The sequence below is a fragment of the Melospiza melodia genome, chromosome 1, assembly GCF_035770615.1.
Source record: "Melospiza melodia melodia isolate bMelMel2 chromosome 1, bMelMel2.pri, whole genome shotgun sequence".
Taxonomy (NCBI): Eukaryota; Metazoa; Chordata; class Aves; order Passeriformes; family Passerellidae; genus Melospiza; species Melospiza melodia.
The window spans coordinates 162027050-162048124 of record NC_086194.1 but is presented as its reverse complement, the minus strand read 5'-3'; the positions used below and the strand labels follow the sequence as shown (position 1 = coordinate 162048124).

Below are 21075 nucleotides of genomic sequence, written 5' to 3'. Positions count from 1 at the left end.
GAAGGAGCTCAGGGTGTTGTGTTGCCTGAGACACTGCAAAGCAGTGGCTTTTGGTCATTACTGATCTATTTCACACTTGCATCTGGTTTTCTGGGGTGAAGTTTCTCTTCATGAACAAATTCTTTGCCTCCTTGTGGAGGGATAGAATGTAAGAAAATATAGTGCAGAAGGTAGTCTCACACCTGAGGAGTTGCAACTGCACTAATCACCAAAGATTAGGAACAGGCCTGCCCTCAATAGGTCACAGCTGTGTCCAATAAGGAGTTGAGTGCTACCGAAGAGTGGGGGAGCTGGTTGAGAAAAGAGCTGCTGTTTGTTGGCTGTGCTATGAAGAAGGAGTCAATGCTGTGAGGAACTGCCCATGAGAAATCACTGAGAAGGTATGGGACTTTAGTAATAAGGTTTCAACACCTCCTCTCATACTCAATTGGGTATTTAAGTTGAATACAATGCTAGGAGCAGTTGGCTGGAGTAACTCATCAGTATTTACCTGCACAGGAGTCAGTCATGCAGGCATAACATGCATATTCCAATTCTTTGCTGTGAGTGGCCAGTTACTGTAAAAGTTCTCTACCTTGTAACTCTTATCCATAGGAAGTTACTTCCTTTTTGCTAAAGGATAGGGCAATCAAGCCTTTCAAAATTTTGATCTTTATTAATCCATACATAAATAAAGTGGATGATTAAAAACAAAACCAACCATAACATAAAACATGTTAAAAACACCATTTGATTTAATGATGGATTTAGAATCTCACAGTCACTTGCACATTTAGAGATTATTATACCTCTGTAGTTATTATGAACTGCCTATAGCTTTTTCTTCCCATTTCTGAATGAAATATTAATGCAAGCTATCATCACGATCTTATACACCACCTGTTTCTGCTCATTTTCTCATCTTTCTGTCATCATACATCTCCTTATTTTACATAGATTTATAAGTCCTCTACCAGCAATTAAATAAATCTTGTAGGCAATAGAACTTTTGATGATCTCACTGAAACAGTGGAAGTTGTCTGAGATTTACACAGGCAGTAATTAAATATTCATTGCCACTCTCAGAATGAATTAATCCAGTAGTTAAATCTGCACAGCAGCTATTCAACAGGAAACATCTTAATGTGGATTCTAATATATTCTGAGTATTAGCAATTTTTTTAATTTGAGGGGACATGCATATGTGACCTTGTTCAGGAAAGAGTTAATTCACTGGTTTTAGATGACCCTCAAGCTTCCAGACAGTGAGTATACAAATAATTTTACAGTAAGACATTGGATTTTTTGGTACCTCACACCTGTTTATTTCCTTTTTAAAAACCATCTAGGTGATAGAATCAGTTAATTAATTGGCATCCTAACTAACTTGTGTTCATAGAACTCATGTGATTTTTGAAATTGAATTTTCATAGAAGAGTTTAGGCTATGAAATTTTACAATTATTGACAGGGGCCATCACATTATCACAGTGTATAATCATATTTGCTTTTGTATTACAAGGCAGCTTCAAACAGCAACCTAATTACCAAGAAATTAGGGAATGGAGATTGAAAATTGCACTGAAGGCTTCAACACAAGTTGTCATGGTTACTTCTGGAAAAAGAGGGGACCAGCAAGTAGCAACTGGACTGGGGAAAGCCTCTGAAAAGCAGCCATGGGCCCTTCTAAAGTAATGGATCAGGCACAGCCAGGCTGAGTGTGGTAACAGGGTAGTGTGGGTGGGAGACTTCTAGAGTAGAGAGAGCCAAAGAAAGTAAGAGGCTCATGTAAAGGAAAAGCAAGGAAAACAGAGAAATCGGTGATGTCAAACTGCCTGAAAACCTCTGGGGGGATGTAACAAAGCTTTTGCTCATGACCTCTTTCATTGAATGTGTAAACAGGCTGAACAACAGCTTGGGCTGCCCTTTTGGTGGCATTTAATTCTCATCTCCTGTGACTAATTAGCTTTGCTCATTAGAAGTAAACAGGATCAAGGGGCAGCGTGGATAATGGTGACGGTGATGTTCTATAAAGCACGAGGGAGCAGCAGCCTCAGACACAGCCAAACATTATCAGGATGGGTCACTAAAGGTCACCTCATCCATTCTATCCTGCAGACTGGTGGATGTCTCCAAGGCCCTAACCCAGCTTGTTCTAAGGCCTTGAGACCTTTATCTTCCTTTCATGTTTCAAAGGAAGGCAATGGTATAATATTCCACCACCCCAGGACTCAGCAGCCAGATGCAGGTGCTGGGCAAAGCTGCTCTGCAGCATCCTCGTGTTCAGCTGGCAGAGCTGGGCAGGAGCTGCTCACTCCTCACAGCACATCAGCCACCCCACGCCCTGCTCAGCATTTTTATACACCCAAAATCCATCTTACACACCTTCAAGTATGTCTAAGTACCCCCTGATGAGTCACAGCTTCACACTGATGTTGGACACCCTCTGTACAGCAGAAATTACCAGAGACAATTTTGGATCACCCAGTCCTTTTTTGGGAGAGATGAAATAGAAAACAGCTAAATTGGCTCAATAAATGTAAGCTATATGTGTTGCTTTCCTCTGACATTCCTGACCCTCTTTTGGAAGATTTCTCTTCTTTCATACATTCCATGACACATTTTAGTGCAATTAACTAACTCTAACAGTTCAGTGCTGTCACCTTAACCAATTTACAAACACAATCTTTTTCTTTTAAAATCTCAAATGATGTACTGATCTTTATCTTTTCCAAGTAGAACACAAATACTGGAGAACAAAGGGCAAAATATTCCATTATGTTTAGTGTGAAAAGCTTCAGGACTCATTTGAAGAAATGTTGTGAACCATGTATTGTAATTGTGGGAGAAATTACAGTAAACACCTTTATCTGCCTCTTCAAAGTCAAAATAAGAACTAATAGATTGTCTAAGCAGAATGAAGAGCTTGACTAAGATAAGACTTCACTTAATTATTATACGAAGCAGATCCCATCCTGTAGAAAATTACCCTTCAGAAAGTTGTTCCAGTTGTTATTATTTTAACTGCTTAAATAAAACTCTAATTCTGACTAGTGTTGGCTCCAAGATTTGCCATACATCAATATACATGGGCAGCTGTGACTGTACTGTATAATTTCACTGTGTGCTGAAAATGTTGTTTTATAAAGCGTCTTAGACACTATGTTTATGTTAAACTCCCAAACTTCCAATTAATAAAGTGGATAAATTGATCTTTGAAGTCTCTTATTAACCAGCATTTTTCCCAACCTTTACTAATTTTCCCAATGCTTTTTTAAACTATGTGCAATTTATCCCAGATTGAGGATGCTGTAGCTGAATACAATATTCTGAAAGCCTTTACCCTGAAAGACAGACAAGAGAATACGTGTAACTTCACATCTTGTATTTGATTACCCATGTTTATAATGCAAAAAGACTCACTATCCCTTTCAGGCACAGTGTTCCAGAGGGAGCCTACTGCAGTGATTGTCTACCATGATATTCAGGTTTGTTCAAACCTCACATTGTGCCTTCTGCTTTCTGAATGTTAAAAGCATGGAATAATTTACATGAGAAAGATGAGGAGCAGAAAAGATCTTGACTCTGTGTAAGCACTGTTCAGCAGTAACTAAAACATCCCTGTGTTATCAACAGCTTTCAGCACAAATCCCAAACACAGCCCCACGCCAGTTACTGCAAACAATTTTAACTGTCCCTGACAAAGCCAGTAGAGTCTAAGGCAAAAATTGTTTAAAATAATTTATAAGTGTTTATCAATATTATAATGCATATGATTGTACAAAACTCTACAAGGAGGGAAGTGGTGATGGTGAGAAAGATCCTCTGGCTGCACTTGATCTCCTTTAAGTTCTTAAGCTGGGAAAGCAACTTTTTACACAGGCAGATCATGACAGGAAAACGGGCAATGGTTTTAAACATTTAAAAGAGGAAAGAATTAGATCAGATGTCAGGAAGGAGCTCTTTACTCAGAGGGTGGTGGGGCACTGGAACAAGTTGCCCAGAGAAATTATGGATGCCCCATCCCTGGAAGTGTTCAGTGCCAGGCTGGAAGGGGCCTTCAGCAGCCTGGTGTAGTAAAAATGACATCTCTGCCCATGACATGGGAGTTGGAATGAGATGTCTTTCAGGTCCCTTCAACCCAAGACATTCTGTAATTCTATGATTATTATTCTAAGACTAATACAAATTCTTCTTTTATTCCTAAATGATAAGATGTTAGTCATTTTTTTGCACTATTGCAGTAATTAATGGTAATTTAACCTCCTCTATTTGCCTTACATTACTATTTTAGACTGTAGATAGAATTTTTAATTTTAGCAAATGGCCAATATATTTCAGGGCTCCTTTTCTGAGTGAGCAGCTGTGTTTCATACTCTGTGGATTCTTCCACCTGCCAGCACACAAAGGACTATAGGGTCAGCCCCTAGCTGGGCTAGCAGGACCAGAGGACCCACTTGTTTTTCAGAAATGTGAGGCAAAATAAAAGTAGCTTGCACTCTCTGGGCTATTTATCTGCAAGTTACTATAAATTTTGACCTGCATAGCTCAAAATACAGTACTTTATATAAAAGTATAGTACTTAACTAGTAAAACACAAACTATGTGTAGTTGCAATTTATGTTATGGATTATCAACATTTAAATCTGGGTCAATATTCACCTTTACACTGGGCAGGGAGATCATCCTTAATAGAAAGTTCCTTTATTAATATTATATTACTTGACCACAAAATAATATAATTATATCATATTATACACACATTATTTATATAGGATGAGGGCTGCAAAATATTTCCTGCCAATATCCACAAAAAGACTTGTGTCTCAGCTCTGCAGTTTCTGGGAGCCCTTGCAGAACTCTCTTAAAGGTTGTTGGCATTTTTCTGCTGCTTTCTACATAAACTGCCTTCCAGTTTTTAAGGCTGACCTTATCTAACTTTCTGTGTAATATTTTTAACAATTTCCTTCCAGTTCTGTCAGTTGGTACATAAGCCATCTCTATTAATTTGGTCACTCATAATATAAATCATATTAGGAGAAAATTAGGCTGTCAGCAAAAATCCTAAAAAAAATACAGGGAAATTTCTGCATTTTTCAGAATATTGTGAGAAATATGAATTTCAGCAGGTTCTCAAGCTCTGCTGGAGTGGCAGGGACTAATGAAAGTTACTGTACACCACCCACTGAACAGAGTTAAGTAGACAGTCTGATTAATTTAAGTGTCAGTTCAGCCAATGGTTTCAATTTCCCTTTTTCACAAAATAAAAGCTCCAGCAAAGTAAAACAGAAAAAACCTATTAGGTTATTTAGACAATTTCCTGTCCTTGCAGAATAGTCCCTCCAATGCCATTTTTTTCTAATTTGTTCAATGCAGTTTAAAGGCTTGGAAAGGTGTAAACCACAGCTGATGGCCAGAGAAGAATTTACTGTCTGCTAAACCGTGATCTCAGTCCTGACACACAAGTACTTTTATTTTCATAACAGTATTGTATATTGTCTACTTAAATAATGTCCTTGCACCTCTCTATAGAGTGAATATTCCTTTACAGCAAATACCTAAAGGCTATGCTAGAAACTCCCTGCTCATTGTGCTTCAGTGCCTGAAAAGACCTGCAGTGTTTTGAGTCTTGTCAAAACACTTGAAGAATAATCCAGATGCAATCCCTTTTTGTAATACCTAAGCAGTGTGACAAGGGCTGCAGTGGTGGGAAAGAGATAAAGTCTCTTTTCCTGCCAGAGGCCAGTGCTCCTGATTTGCTCTGTCTGTAGTGTGGTGCAATCCAGCTAAGTGAATATATAAAATCATATATAATGTATAACACAATCAGAAATACAACAAATTGAAGTAGCAAAGGCTTGGCCTCTGGAAAGATTGGTTTTTCCTTATTTTCATGTGATATTTTTTTCAGGTATTTGTAGCCCCATTGCATGTCCAGCCTTTCCATGTGGAAGCATGCATTTTTACTGTCAAAGCGATCTGGTACCAAAATTTTAACAGCATTTTTGAACAGAATTATGAATATTGCTGTTACAGTTCTCTGGGGTTGAAAACTATTACTGATTTCCATATTTCCCCCAAAGAGTAGCAGAAGATTGCACTTTTTCAATGAAACAATTGGGAAGATAAGCACAGCTCTGAACACCATCAAAGGCTTAGTGGCTCTGGGTCAGGAGTATACAGAGAGACAGAATTGAATACAATCTCTCCTCTCAGAGGCAGGCTCTATTAGATGCAAGGGGAAAATGCACTTAAATGAAAATAGTAGCTTATACTCATTTATCTCTGCTATTTCACTAACAGGGTGAGAATTAAAATATTATATGCCAGGCCTTTACAACTTATTTTCTACATTTCTGCACTCAACTTCTGCTCCCTCTGTACTGTACACGTAGTATAGGTAAACACCCATAGTTTTGAATGCATGGTCTAAGTAAGGCACCTCTGTTTACCATGAGATCTTTATACCATTTGTTAACTCTGCAGCCATGGAAATGGAAAGAAAATGCTGCTTTTTCATACAAAGTTAAAACTTCCTTTTTGCCTCCCTCCAAGAAGGCAGCAGATTCCCCTGGTTGAAGAAACCACCTGGATGGACATCAATAGGTCTGCTACCTTTGGTGTTAAAGAGCTGGAGATACAGCAGTAAATGCTGAGTGCCTCCTGAAGACACTTTCGTATTAAATGAATGAGGCATAAAATATGTGAGTCTCTTGTGGTTGTATAGGTTCTTTGCAGTTTAATTACAATATCTAACACCATTTGAATACAGTGTTTGACAAAACAGTGAACAATTGTGGATTAACCCATATGGATGGTATTTGTGGCAGCGAAACTAAGAGAGGTTTAAAACCAAACCTGATTTCAAAGCAACCTCTGCTCCCTCGAGATATAAATTCTGTCCTTAATGTGTTAGGTTTGGGTTTGTTGCCTTTTTTTTTTTTTTTTTTTTTTTTTAATAACTGTCAGGTAGAATACCTGCCAATTAATTTAAAAGAATACAACCGCTATATGCAAGCGAAGTGGACTTAACCTAAAACTGGATGATGCAACACCACAGTACTCTACGGCAAGGCCCTGGAAAACGGGAGAGAGAAGCGAAACCTCATTAGTGTTGCCCTGCTAAGCTGCTGTAGCCTGGCGGTGCGAGAAGCCCTGTGGGCTCCGGGCACTCGGCAGTGGGTGCGAGGGAAGCCTTTGGAAGGAAGGAGCTGCCCCGGCCGGGGCTCGGAGCTCCCCGGGCGCTGCCGCCCCGCTCCCCTCAGCGCGGCCGGGCGGGCGCCTGCGCGGGGCCGCCCCTCGGGCCCCTCCGCCCCGCCCTGCGGCCGAGGCTCCCCGAGCGGAGGGAGCGGGGCTGGGGCTGGCGCCGGCCCGGGGCGGGGCGGCGCTGCCGCCGCTGCTGGCGGGAGCTCGGCGGGGCGGTGCCTGGCGCGGACCGCCCGGCCCCACCGGCGGAGCAGCCGCGGGAGCGCGGCCCGGGCGACTCGGCCGCGGGCGGTTCTGGCGGCCCGAGCGCCGCGCCCTTCCCCGGCTCCATGTCGGCGTGGCTCGGCCGGGCGGCGCTGCTGCTGGGGCGGCCGGGGGGCCCCGCCGCCGTCCCCTCGTCCTGCCTGGGCTCGCTGCGGGGCCCGCGGTGCTGCTGCCGCCGCCGCCTGAGCTGCCTGCGGGGCGGTGCCGAGGGGCTGCTCCTCCCGCGGGGGTCGCGGGCGCTCGGCACCCACCCCAAGAAGGAGCCGATGGAGGCGCTGAACACAGCGCAGGGGGCCCGCGACTTCATCTACAGCCTGCACTCCACCGAGCGGAGCTGCCTGCTGCGGGAGCTCCACCGCTTCGAGTCCATCGCCATCGCCCAAGGTGAGCCGCGACCCACCCGAGCCCGACTGGGGTGGGAGGGCCGGGCCGGAGCGGGGCTGAGCCTCCGAAGTTTGGGGGTGCTCCTGCCCTCGCCCAGGCGGCTCTTTCGGGCGAGTGGGAAACTCCAGCCGAAGGAGGCATCGAGAAGCACTCGCCCCTGTGTGTTCGCGTAATTGGGTATAAATGAGGTACACGACCCGAAATTTAGTTTCCAGAAGCATCCGCAGCACCTTTAGAACTTAAACCGGCCCAATGTGCCAAATCCTCGGTGGGTCTGTCGTCTCACCGGGTGTTTCAGAGAGCCACGGGTGGCCATTTTTCGGAATGGGAGTAGCAAAGTGTGTCTCATAAAATCCCCCTGACACCAGGGCAGCAGTAAATTGATTTCAGACCTCTTAAGAGACGCCGGGCTGCTGCTGCTCTGGGCGCTCATTCATGAGTTACACTTCCCTGCCCGGAGAGCTGCCGGCGCTGCTTCTTGCAAGTGTCGGTTCTCATTCGGGAAGGTGTGTATGTGCCGGGAAGGCTTACAGATGTATCTCTGAATACACGGCTATGCAACGCCAATTAAAGTAATTCACAGTGATTTTTCTCATCTGATCCAACTGTTCTTGCCAACTTGACACTGTTCCTTAAACAAATCAAAACCTGACAAAACCAAATCCTCTTAATTACAGCCTCCTTGCTTCTCGTTCTGATCCTCAGCTGTAATTTACAATCCGTGTTGCAGCGAAGATGATAGCGGGTACTTAAGAGATCAGTGTGCATTTGATCTAGGCCTCTTTGTGACTTTGATAGTGGCGTGCCCTTGGAAAGGGCATTTCTGTGTCTTGTGGCTCCTCTGTAGATGTCTGGAAGAAAATTTGGGTGGGCAGGGAGCAGGTCTGAGAGTCAGCTGTAAAAGTGTTGCTTTTGTGAAAAGACAGAACCCTTTCAGGTATCTCTTGGGTTTTGTTTGTAGCACACTTGCATATAAACACTAGTGCTTCTAGTCAGAGTGGGAGTAGTTCGCTTAAACACCTTATTTTGGGAGCAGCAGCGCTTCTGTTTTGCAGACAGTGAATCAGTTTTATTTTTTTTACAACGCAGAGGGTAGAATGCTTTGAACTGTAAGTTGACACTAACTTTTGAATACTAACAACTAATACTCTTCCCAAATAAATCCTTCTAAGTGTCTGAAGGGTTCTTGCCATGAGGTTTTTGTGTGAGTCTCATCAGGTATTGCTCAGGTTAAATAGAACGGAACTGTGTATCTGGAGGATCATATGGTGGATATCAAAATGAGATTTAAAATTTCAGTATAGTGTCTCAACTTTTATACAGATGTAAATCAACAGATGGTCGTATTTAATATCTTGCTGCTCAGATGCTGTTAGTTATAATGTGAAAGTCTGTTCTATAAAATGCTGTGACTTTCTGATGATTCAGGATGTAGAAGCAAAGTAACAATAGCATCAATTTGCATTTAGACATTTTACTGCATGGGAGTTTATTAATTGATTTTAAGTTTATTCCACTAGTGGAAATTGCAGTTCACTTGTGCCTGAAACTGTAATCAGTAATCTTGCTGGAGAGATTATTTCAGCAAAATCTCAGCTGTGGGCTTTGTAGTCTCATAAGTAAGGGCTGCATAAAGTGTTGTAGTGCCATCGGACCTCATCATTGGAGTCAGATTCTTGGTCTGCCCATCTAGCTGGATAAGACATTTTTTGTATATAACCTTTTCCTTTAGCCAGCTCTATTCATGGGATATTTTTACCAAACTGCAGCATGATAACAGCTGTCAGCTTTTACCTGTAAGAAATTCTGTTTCTTCATGTGTTATGAAAATAAAATCATAACTGAAGAGCCTTCTAGTAAGTTAAGTAGAATTTGAGTAATTCCAGTAATTAAATAGAAATTGGAGAAAAACCCTATCTTGAATTTATTGCCCATAGCTGTTTTCTGTAGAGGAGAAGAAAGAATTCAGATTTTGTGTGAAGAAGGGCAGAGAGGTGTTGGATATGTATCATCACTGTCAATGCTGTGGAGTGCCAGAAGAAGACAAGGTGGATAGAAGGGCTACCCTTGAAAGACAATTAGAGACTTTTCTGAGCTAGGTGTTTGTATTCTGTGTTTAAAATGCTTCATTATGTTTAGAAATATTTTGTATGGTTGCTGTTTCCTGCTGTTGAAATGGTGACTGTGAAGCAATGACCTGAATAGGTACACAGGTTGTGAGTAGCAGATGAGGGGAGAGCTATTTGTGCCTTGCTTTCCAGGTACTTTCTCTCATTGACTTGTGGCACTTTTGATCTTTACAAATCATGACTTCAGTCAAGACAAAACTATTATAGCAATGTTATCAATTATCTTGTTCGTTGGCAGCATGCTGTAGCTCACAGCAGCTGATTCTTTAGCTGAGGGCCCTGGTTATACTTTTGTGTTGATTTCCAATGAAAGTGATCCAAACGCAGCCTTCAAATTCTCTTCTCTACTGCTTGCATAAATTCCCGTGTTCTGGTTGAGTCTGAAAAATCAGTCTCTCCTTGATCATGAAATGCCTTTGTAGTTTTGCTACTCTGCTTAAGCTTGTTTTGTGCCTGTGATCTTTTCATAATTCTTTATGGAAAGGGAGGTGTTAGTCCATACCCTCCTTATCACAGTCCTTACTGGGTTAAGTTTTGACCTTCTTCCTTCACTACCTCTTCTGTGCCCTAACAGACCCCATATCAGCTAGGGGAGGCTGTCAGCAATATGGGCAGACCTGGGCACATCAAGAACCAAATGGGGCAAGTTCCTCAGCCCATTCCCAGGCCTACCAGCAGAAGGAAGCAGTTCCAGCAGCTAATTGCCCTAGCAGGAAATATGACAGGACACACTATCTGTGGCCTCCGCTAATGGCAGAGGCTGCGGGGAAACCCATCCTTTGCTGCGGCTGCTGCGCCCAAGGACGGCCCTCAGGTAGGTGAGCTGTAGCTGGTACCTGTAAGTTAGCTGAGTCTCTGAAACCTTAAACATCTGTTTATGCTGTAGTCATGAAAAATGTAGGTGGGGAGAGGTTTATGAGTATGTTCCTGCCTGCCATCACCTTGTCACCCGTGTTACCTGCAGGGTTATGGAGCTTCCAGATACTGGGCACTAGAGGTCTGCTGAGCAGCCTAGCTTATAAATGAACACTGACTGAAATTCTGCTGTTTGTTGTAGTGCCTCAGAAGACAGAGCTCTGTCTGTGAGAATGTGATGGCTGAGGGCTAAAAGCCGGAGTTTGAATTCATAGATGTGTTTTGCATAGTAGAAGCTGGGGGGAAGACTGTGAAATTGAATCTTGATAGAACAGTTCTCAGAAAATATTTTGAAAATCTCCCGATTTAGACTATAATCTGTATCTTACTATCTTAAAATTTAGTCAAAACATCACTGAGCTGTTCTTTCTGAAGACAGCTGCAAATCCTTTCTCATCTGGATTTAGTTTTCCTTCGGCATTGAAGTCTTTAAGTTTTTGAGTTTTTTGGGTTTTTTTTTTCCCATTTTGAACCTTGGAAACATGAATAAAGTGTCACTTTTCCCCAGGAAGACCTTTGAAACAAAGATTTTAAATTTTAGCTTATGTTTCTTGTAAGCATGTCAGCCACACCCAGCCACACCAGATAAGAGATGATGCATGTGGAATTGAATAGAAGTAATTTGTATATTTCTATTTTCATGGTTACAGGAGCACTGAAGTAGCAAGTAGGCTGGTTGATTTCAAATGTGATAGTCCTGCTTTCTGTCACCAGAAGTAGTGCCCCATAAACAAGGCTTAGTTTTGTTGGCTTCAGATAATCAGATTTCTCTTGTTTCTTTCTTGAATGATGGAGATGAAAGTGTAAAATCTTCCAGAAAATATGGAGAATGCTTCTGATCTTCTATAGCAATATTCCATTGACAAAAGTGGTGTTAGGAAGAAGATGGAACTTCTTTCTTAAGGAGCTTATATTTAGGGTTTCTACCTTTGGTTTCCAATGTATGATATGAGATGTTTCATGAAAGATGCACTTGTAAGCAGTGCAGCAAGCCTGGTAATGAGCTGGGAAAATACTAAAGGGCTTGACTTTAAGTAAGAAATACTAAACTTGGCATTTTTGCTCTGTCTTTATTGCTTCCTAGGGAATTGTTGGTCTTTTATGTGTTGCTTTACAATATTCTTGAGCCCAGATCTAACTACTTTTCATTAATATTACTAACACAGTGATTATCTAGGGCCTCTAAGAAATCTCAGGTCTTGAGAGTGAGACAATCCTTTATTTTCCCATCTTTTGTTGCAAAGATGGGAAAACAACTCCTGTTTTCCTATCTTTGTGTACATACACATAAAATACATATGTGTGTGTATATAATACATAGAACAGATGTTTTTAGTATATAATGTATGTACATTGTATATTGAACACAATTCCTTGAAAGCACCTAGTTGCATTTTATATTTTAAGTGGAAGACTTTAGTGAAATGATCACTAAATGAAAGGTCTTTTGAAGTGCAGTTTCTTCTTCCTCTGCTTGGTGAGGTTGTGTTACCTGGAAAACATGCAAAAACACCTCAGCAATGAGTCTTGGCAACTGTTTTTGTAATTTAATTTACAGGTTTTGGAGAATGCAGTTTCTAGCTAGATTCTCTTTGAAGGCACTGGGATATCATACCATTCATAATAATCTGAGATACATAAACAATCTGACCAAAATGATGCATTCTGATAGAAAACTGTTCATAAGTTCAAGTTACTGCACCTTGTTTTTGTTAAAAACAAACAAAGCACCAAAACCGTAGCTTGCACCTCCTTGCATTCAGCTGGGCTGACAGCTGGTGCAGAATCTCAGGGAATTCACAAGGTTTTAGCTATTGTTGGGTGAAATCTCATTTGGTGTCAGAAGAAACCTCATTGGCTTATGTTCTGGTGTTAAATTTATGAGCTCCCCAGTTTACTAGAATAGCTTAGGGAGTGTTAGAGCCTACGTGCCTCTACTTCCACAGCTTTACAAAGAGAAGTTAATTCAAAAGATGCAAAGTCATCAAAGACAAGTGGATTTCACTGAGGTTTTTAGACACTCTAAACAAGCCTCCTGTGAAAAAGATTCCCTCTGTTGCATGAATCAGATGCTTCTTGCTGATATGAACACACTGGTTCATCTGCCATGGTGCTTTAGGGCTGCTTGGATTTTAGTGCCTCTTTTTGTTAGAACTGAATCTGTGCTAACACGACAAAACAGAATTCCATCCTTCTGGAAGTACTTGTTTTGTCTGAAGAGTGATTTCAGAGTGCGGGTGTGAGGTTTGTGGTAAGCACTGCCCTCAGCCCCTGAGCTGGGAGAGCAGGAGCTGTTCATGGTGTTGTGCCAGGTACCGTGGCACCTGGTGGGGACAGTTCTCTCTTCCTCTCTCCCTCACACACCCAGCACATGCAGGTCAGTGCCATGCTGTGGGTGGAGCAGTGTTGTCTATTTCTCTTTCCCTTGCTGTGACCTAGGTCAATACATTTTTTAACTCTAGTGTTTGATTGCTGTTCTAGGAAAAGGTCTGCTGGCAGGTGTCTGATTCACAAGTTTGAAGTGCCTGTCAAGCTGGTAAAATGGCAAACTCTTGCTGGCCTGCCTATGTGAGTCCCTTTATGCTCTCAGACCATTGCAGCCTATACCAGGACTGTTACCAATCTCACTGCTGTGTCAAAAATACTAGCTGGTGAAAGAAGCATTGTGTTTCAGATAGAAGGATGTGCTACATTTTGCTTTTGAAACTTTTTTTTTTAACTGTACCCCCCACCTCCTGACCCGAGTCTTGAAGCTCTCTCATGAAGGCAGAGTGCCGAAGGAAAAGTGCTGCTGAGGCTCTGCTGGTCATTTTCATTAATATCTGAACCTCATGCATCAGAATCATAGAATATCTTGAGTTTAAAGGGACCCTCAAGATTCATCAAGTCCAGGTCCTGGCCTTGCACAGGACCCCCCCAAGAATCACACCATGTGCCTGAGAGAATTGTCCAAACACTTCTTGAGCTCTGTGAGGATTGGTGCTGTGACCACTTCCCCACGGAGCCTGTTCCAGTGCCCAGCCACCTTCTGGGTGTGGAACCTTTTCCTGAGATCCAACTTCAACCTTCCCTGACCCAACTTCAGGCCTTTCCCTTGAGTCTGCCACAAACAAGAGATCTGTGTCTGCCCCTCTGCTTCTCTGGGCTGAGTAAGTTTGGGCTGTTCAGCCTGGAGGAAGCTCTGGAGATACCTTGTAGCACATTCCAGCACATAATTGGGGTTTGCAAGTGTCCTGGAGAGGACTTGTCACAAAGACATCTAGTGATAGGACAGGAAGGAATAGCTTTGAAGTGGAGCAGAGTAGGTTTAAATTAGCTGTTAGGAAGAAATTCTTTACTGTGGGGGTGGTGAGATACTGGCATAAGTTGTCCAGAGGAGCTTTGAGTGCCCGTTTCCTACAAGTGCAGGTTGGATCTGGCTTGAAGCAACCAGGTCTAGTGAAAGGTGTCCCATGGGGTTGGAACTGGATGATCATTAAATCCCTTCAAACCCAGACTGTTATGTAATTATGGGCTGAGGCTTAATGTCATAAACAAGAAAATTGGTGCATGGTCACTCATGGTAAAATTATTCTGAAACTGCTCTCTGAAAATGTCAGCTGTAACTGTCTACCTTTCAACCACCTGCAGCAAGGTAATGTTTTCTGAAGTTCATGATTTTTCTGTTGTGCTTTAGTTTGCTTCCATATTCTGAAATTTTACTTGCTCACAAAAATTAAAGCAGGTTCTAGTCTGCTTAAATGCAGAAACTTCATCTTATTTTTTTGCAGAGAAAACCCTGCAAACAATCAAGTGGAATTGATGTAAAACCCACAGAAATCCAGTCTTAATATTTATAAAGGATCTTTTCTTGCTGGTGGGTGCTCCAGTATTGATTGGAAGATTTTAAATAATGACTGCTTGCTGTTTTGCTTTTGAAAACTCATTGTAGGCTTAAGGTATCCTAAACCACTGGTACCACTGGAGAAGCCAGCAGAGGAGGTAGAGTCACCAGAGACGACCAGTGAATTTGGTACAGTAGAAAAAGCCCAAATGGAAAAGTGTGTTTGCTGACATATGCATTGCATAAGGCCAGCAGGCTGCTGGTTTGACAGACTTCCTGCATGCCTGTTTTGATGCATTTGGCATGTATTGCTGCAAGAAATAGAAGTACACAGTTTTTGTTCATGTTCATATAAAGCCTTCAGTCTCAAGAATTTCAGCAATCCACATCTTCAGGTACTTACACTTAACTTGACCAAGGTGTTTTAAGCACAGGTATTTTGGAAACTGCTGCACTATACAAGAGTTTCTAGTTAATACTTGATCAGGTGAAACAACTTCAGTTTTTTGAAGCAGCTCAGTATCAACTACCTTATGTTATTTTCTTGGAAGGTGATGTGTGTTAAATCACAAGGTCCAAATATAATGCAGGAATGATACTATAATTAAAAAAAATATTTAGTTAGCTGCCTTTGCCCTTTGCTGCCAGAGGTAAAATAAGATTGCTTCAATTAAAATAAAACATTGCTCCAAGTAAAATTTGTTTTGTCTTTTGCATGTGTTTAAGCATGTGATGAATACAAAATAGGTGTCATGCGCAAATATCCTTTATCTCACAAATCAGAAAAAAATATCTGATTCTTAAGGCATTGTTCTTCAGCTGTGTCTTTTGTAAAATAGTACATTTTAGAGCTAAAAGGAAAATCCGTCTCCCAATAACTCTCTTGTCCAGTACAAAACTGCTTTTGATTCAGGACTTTTTACAGAAGATCACTTGAAATGCAGCTTTTACTTAGAGTGCAACTTAAACCCTTGAGAGTGATAGATTGAAAACATTAAGATCTCCCTGCAACAGGCACAAATGAAATAGATCATGTTTATTCTGTGAACACAGAGGTTCCAGTGTGTAACCTCAATTAAAAGAAAAGGAAGTCTGCCAGTTTCTATAAGAAAGAAATTATTTAAAGCTGACTCATTCAGCTGAAAACTCTTAGCTTAAGTCAGCCTCATTTATTATTTAATCAATCCAAATATGAAACTACAGAGGCATCTGTTATCTCCAGAAAAAAATCCTTTCTAAAAACAACCAGTAAATGGAAAAATAAATATAACAGGCAAGCAGAGTACTTAAAGAAACTGTCTTGGGTCTCTGTGCTGTTGTTGGGATTTTTTTACAAAAATGGCTCTTTTTTGGGAAAGTTAGACATGAATATGTGAGCTGCCTTGTGCCTCCCTTCTACTTTATATTTAAATTAGCATAGTGATATTTCAGATATTCTGAAAGCATGCCTTTTTGTTTCTGCTTTGTTGCTGTGTGTGAGAACTTCCTTTAACAGTGAATGAACATGGAATTTTTGGGACATGACTAACTCATGCCTGAACCACATGCTTCCTCTGAAACATGGGGAGTATTTTCAGGCAAAGCCCACAAAATACTTTGTTCAACCCAGCAGAGTGCATGTTTCATTCAAAACTATGGAATATAAAACCATAGCTGTTTTTTTCCAGTGTTCATTTACTTTGGATACTTAGATATTTATATGCTAATTGTTAATGAAATACCCTCCCTAGCAGCCATAATACATAGTGATTATTGCTACTTGCTATACTTTTCTCCTGCATCAGTTGCCAGTTTCATTTTGTATGTGATGGGCTCATAATATTCATTCATTTTTGGGTATCTTTTGAGTTTTTATTAAATTTTATTTAGACTGAGATACTTTTACAAGTAATTCTTTTTTTAAATCACATTATTTTCTCTAGATAATAGAAAGGGGAAATAGAAACATGTTTAAGACTCCGTATTTTGAGATTGATCATGTTCTGTATTAACTCTCCTATTGGCTTAAAGCAGCCATAAGAAGAAGGTGGCTTATTTTATTATCTCCTACTGCTTGTGTGTAGAAATAAAACCTTTCCTTAATGCTGTTAAAATGCTTCATGGCTTTTAGGCATTTCCAGAATTAAAACATGCCTTACTGTTTGGCAGTGATCCTGGTGAAAGCCTCCTGCATGACCTGGGGGAAGGACACAGCTTTGAAAAATCTTTCTAATTTCAGGAAGAATGGAAAAGTTTGAGACAAAAAGGTTTCTACAGTGAGACCAACTTCAACTGAGAGGAGTTGTGCAGATACAGTGTGCAGAGTGGCCTGGCCTTGGGTTCCCAAAGCTCACTTCTTGGAGATATCTGGGACCTGTTGTCTGGGCTTCCCAAAACATTGTGGGAATGTTGGGGGAGGGTTAGGAGACAGTCCCTGGTGTGTGATTCTGTCCATGCCATGGACAGAGGTCTGTGCTTTGGGTTATGTTGTATGTGAACTTGTACTGCCACATAGCTCAGGTCCAAATGCTTACTGGGAGCCAACAATTGCTGCACTTTGACCTGCTACATTTTTCTTCTAGGCATTATCAGTTTCTGGTTATTGTGCTGTTACAGTAACTTTTCAAATTATTTGCACTTGATAGCGTTTGACTTTGTGGAGTGATCTATCCCTTAGTGCTGGCTGCTTTGCTGTAACTTATCTTACACTAAGGGTGTGAATCACCAGTCTCCATGAGGATATTATCTCATCATTCATAACAATCTGAATTGGTAGAAACTGTGGTTTTTCTGCTTTATTTAATTTTCTGGAAGACTGGAGAAAAATGTGCATGGAACAAATCAATTTCTTTAGCCAGCTGCCCTTTCAAATACCATCAGCTTGTATTTTCAGATTACAGGTAACCTCTTGATCCAGTTGTTTCTTTGCTTCAGTTCTGGCAACAGGCTGATTTTCACAAAGTTCAAGTAAAACTTTGATGTTACAAATATAAAATTAACTGTTTCACTCATGAGTGAGATTTAACAATTTCCAGTTAGGTTTCCAGCCCTCTTGTCTAATTAAGGTTTTTGCCATAAGGAAGAGATAGGAGAACAGCTTGAAATCCACCACTCCTTCTGCAAATTCATTATTTATTTATATTATTTTATGGAGTAAAGTAAATTAAGTAAATAGGTAGCTGCAAAAGTGACAGTGCTGTTATAAATAATCAGCCTGATGACCTTTTCCTCTTGCAAATATTCAACAGACTTCCTCTGATTCAGTGTCCCTTTACCTGAACAGAAGAAATGTACCAATGTGCAGTTGAGTTCTGATAAATCACAGATGGCCCAGGCTGAAAAAGACTGTTCTTCTTGGGAATGATATGTGACCTTTTACAAGTTTTTTACTTGTGTATTTGATCTGGTTTACCAAAACATAAAAAAAGTCTTTGGATTTATAAAGTTTTCACTGTTGGATTACATCTCAGGGTTGGAGGCTATGAACCTATTGTGTCTACCTCTTTTCCATGCTTACCTCAGTTTTTGCAGTTGCACATTACTATGGCTGAGTTTTACTGTGATTTATGTCTGATCCTGTGTTAAAAGCTCAGTTTAAAAAAAAAAGGCTCACTTTAATTACTTTTTCCCAGCCATAGAGGAAAAGCATTCTGCTGGGTTTTCCACAGTGGGTAAGGGCAGGCCTGGATGAGCTGTGGATGAGGTGATTGATGTGTAGCAGATGTGACTTGGCCATCTGGGTGTGGATTTACTGCTGGCTTCACCTGTGGTGTTGTAAAGAGTGTTCTGTTCTTTCCCTATCCCAAAAACCTCAGGGTATGAAAGTCTCAATTCTGCTTCCCATCCTAGCACTGCAGTCATTCTCTGGGCCTGGCTGTGTACCTGGCTGAGAACAAGTGCCAGAATAAAGAAGTCCCAAATACACGATCAGGAGGGAGTTTAGAAATGGGAGGAAAAGTATCAAATCACCCCTTGCAGTAACAACTTGACTTCAGATCACTTCAGGGTGCAGTGTTGTATTTGACCTAAGGTTCTGCCTTTGTGTTTTCCCATGGGTAGGGCCAGGAGGGTTCCTGTGCCTCAGGCAGGAGTCTCTTCTGGGATCTCTGTGTCCCTAACAGTGCACGCTGAGTTGTACTAGTGAGCAATACTGGTTTCATCTCCCAGGTTACCTTTGATGTTTTGGCAACTACTTGCAATTATAGTTTTTATCTCAACATTTGTCTTGTGCCTAGGAAGGGAGCTGTCTCTCCTCTTCCTTCCTCTGGCTCTCTATTCAGGATTATTCATCGTGGTCTGAGTGGCTGCCCACCACATCACACAGTACTTTGCTTCAGCACTGCAAAAAGCAACCTCAGCCTGAATCCCTCCCCTTCTTTGCCTCTGGAAAAGGGGCTGTGTAAACATTGAGCAGATTTTGGAGAAGCAGAGGGAGAAGAGAATGAGGCAGGGAAGGATGCTGGAGGCACACTGTGATCAGTCTCCATTGCACACCGTGGAAAACTGCAGGGGTGCATATTTCATTAAGATCTCCAGTTAATAGTGGCATTGCAGTATGTCACTGATGTGGGCAGTGCCACAGCATGCTTTCCATTGCCATGGGGAGAAATGTTAAATACATTAGATTCCATATTTCCTCTCCTGTGGAAAACAAAACAGGCTTCTGTATACAGCAAACTCTGAGCTGAGGATTTGTGCTTGCACTTCACTAATTCTCAAGCTGATTAGCAGAACTGGAGGTGAAGGGTGTAATTTCAGCACCCACAGGATTCTGCTGCCTGCTTACAGTGAAGCTGTGACAAAATAACAGGTTAAAAACCCTGTGAGTGGAAAAGGGGAAATGTGTAAAGTTGAAAAACAAAAACTGTCCTAAGTAGCAGAACTGTGTGTTCATAAACTGACACTGGGTACTTTCTGGGAAAGCTAAGAGGCATTGGGATTAAATGGATGGAGCAGATGTGCAGCTCTCCATAGAGCAGAGGTCCTGAAGCAGCTTTAGAGGGAGTGTGTGCACAGCTGGCACTCGCAGGGGTGTGATGGGAAATGAAGCTTGCGTTGGCTCTGCAGCTGGAAGCTGCAGGGATGCGCTTGTGATTGAATCCTTCTGAGAGAGATGCTTGCCAGAGGCTGGAGAAACACTGACCAGGAGAAGGATGTTCCTTTTTTGCTTTGCAGAATAAAGGCAAATGGTTGAAAGAATAAAAAATGAGCTTAGAACTCGGTACTGTTCACTTTTAGGAAGAGTAGAGCACAGTAGCTTTTGTCTTTTGCTTCTTCCTTCTGTATGACTCTATTTACAAAACCAGCAATCTTAATATTTCAGACAGTTTTTGTGAACAGAATGAGTTTTTTATTAGAACTTAAAATTCATATGCAGAATAAATTATTACATAATGCAGCTGCAGAACAGACCTGTAGATATTTCATAGTCTTACAACATAACAGCTAAAAGAAAATCTTTTACAGTGAAGTTCCTGTGGAGTGATTTTATCTGTTTTTATATTATAATCATTCCTTCAGCTGTTTGCCAGAGGAAGCTGTCATTGCAGTTTGAATTTGACTGTGCAAGGAGTCAGATGAGGGTGTCAGACTAGTTTCACAAATGAGGCTCTGCTCAGTTACATGGGGAAGGGAGGGGGTATCAAAGGGATCAATCTGCTGCACTTCCTCTAGCAGCAGGTAAAGATTTAAGAATAGCTTCATTGCTACTGCATTCTGTATTCATTAGGCATTTATATAGAGAGGCACAAATTACTTGAGTGTAATTTATGGCTGGAACTTAAATTGTCAGAAAGAAACAGTGGTTTCTTATGGTGTTCCTTTTGCTGACAGGAATGAACAGATTCTTACGGATTTCAAGGCAGCTCATACTTCTGTCTTTAATGCCCTAATGCAATGAAAAATTAGGAGGAATGTCATTACACTTAATATGAGTCTGTAACAAAATGTTGGACAATCATTCAGTTTCTCTGTCCTCTCTCTCTCTCTTATTTTGGGTTGCTTTATTAAGTCTGAGACAGATGAAAAGCAATAAACTCTACATGCATTTAAAGTTATTTCAGACAGAAGCTTATTTCTGCAGTTGTACTTGCTTCCAAGGTCGTCCTCAGGCAGGGGATGGAACTTTCTGCTTACAAGAGGGCTGGTACTTAGTGATGTGATTTAATAGCAGTTTGTCTTCAGCTCTCTGTAAAGATTGTAGTCAAAGGTTTTCTCAAAGGAAAAGATTGATCCCATGAAACATATTTAACGAGCCAGCCCCCGCTGCCTGGTGGTGGCTGTGGGAAGGGTTTGTGCTGTGTGAGTGCAGGTGCTGCTGGTGCCAGGGGCTGTGGGAGCCCAGCTGTGGCTGAGGCACAGCCCCTCGTGTCACTGCCCTCTCTCGGGTTTGTGCCAG

At 41.5% G+C, this 21075-nt stretch overlaps 1 protein-coding gene across 2 annotated transcripts in view; it reads left to right on the top strand.

Annotated features, from left to right (window-relative positions):
- The first annotated feature begins 7513 nt into the window (after window positions 1–7513).
- TMEM65 (transmembrane protein 65) overlaps window positions 7514–21075 on the top strand; it is a 30706-nt gene continuing 17144 nt past the window's right edge. Inside the window, exons 1-2 of one of the 2 annotated variants that reach the window (XM_063173821.1) lie at window positions 7514–7832; window positions 14808–14888. In XM_063173821.1, the coding sequence (XP_063029891.1) occupies window positions 7514–7832; window positions 14808–14888 (400 nt within the window). The remainder of the gene's footprint in view (window positions 7833–14807; window positions 14889–21075) is intronic. The other variant, XM_063173829.1, reaches the window with a different exon arrangement.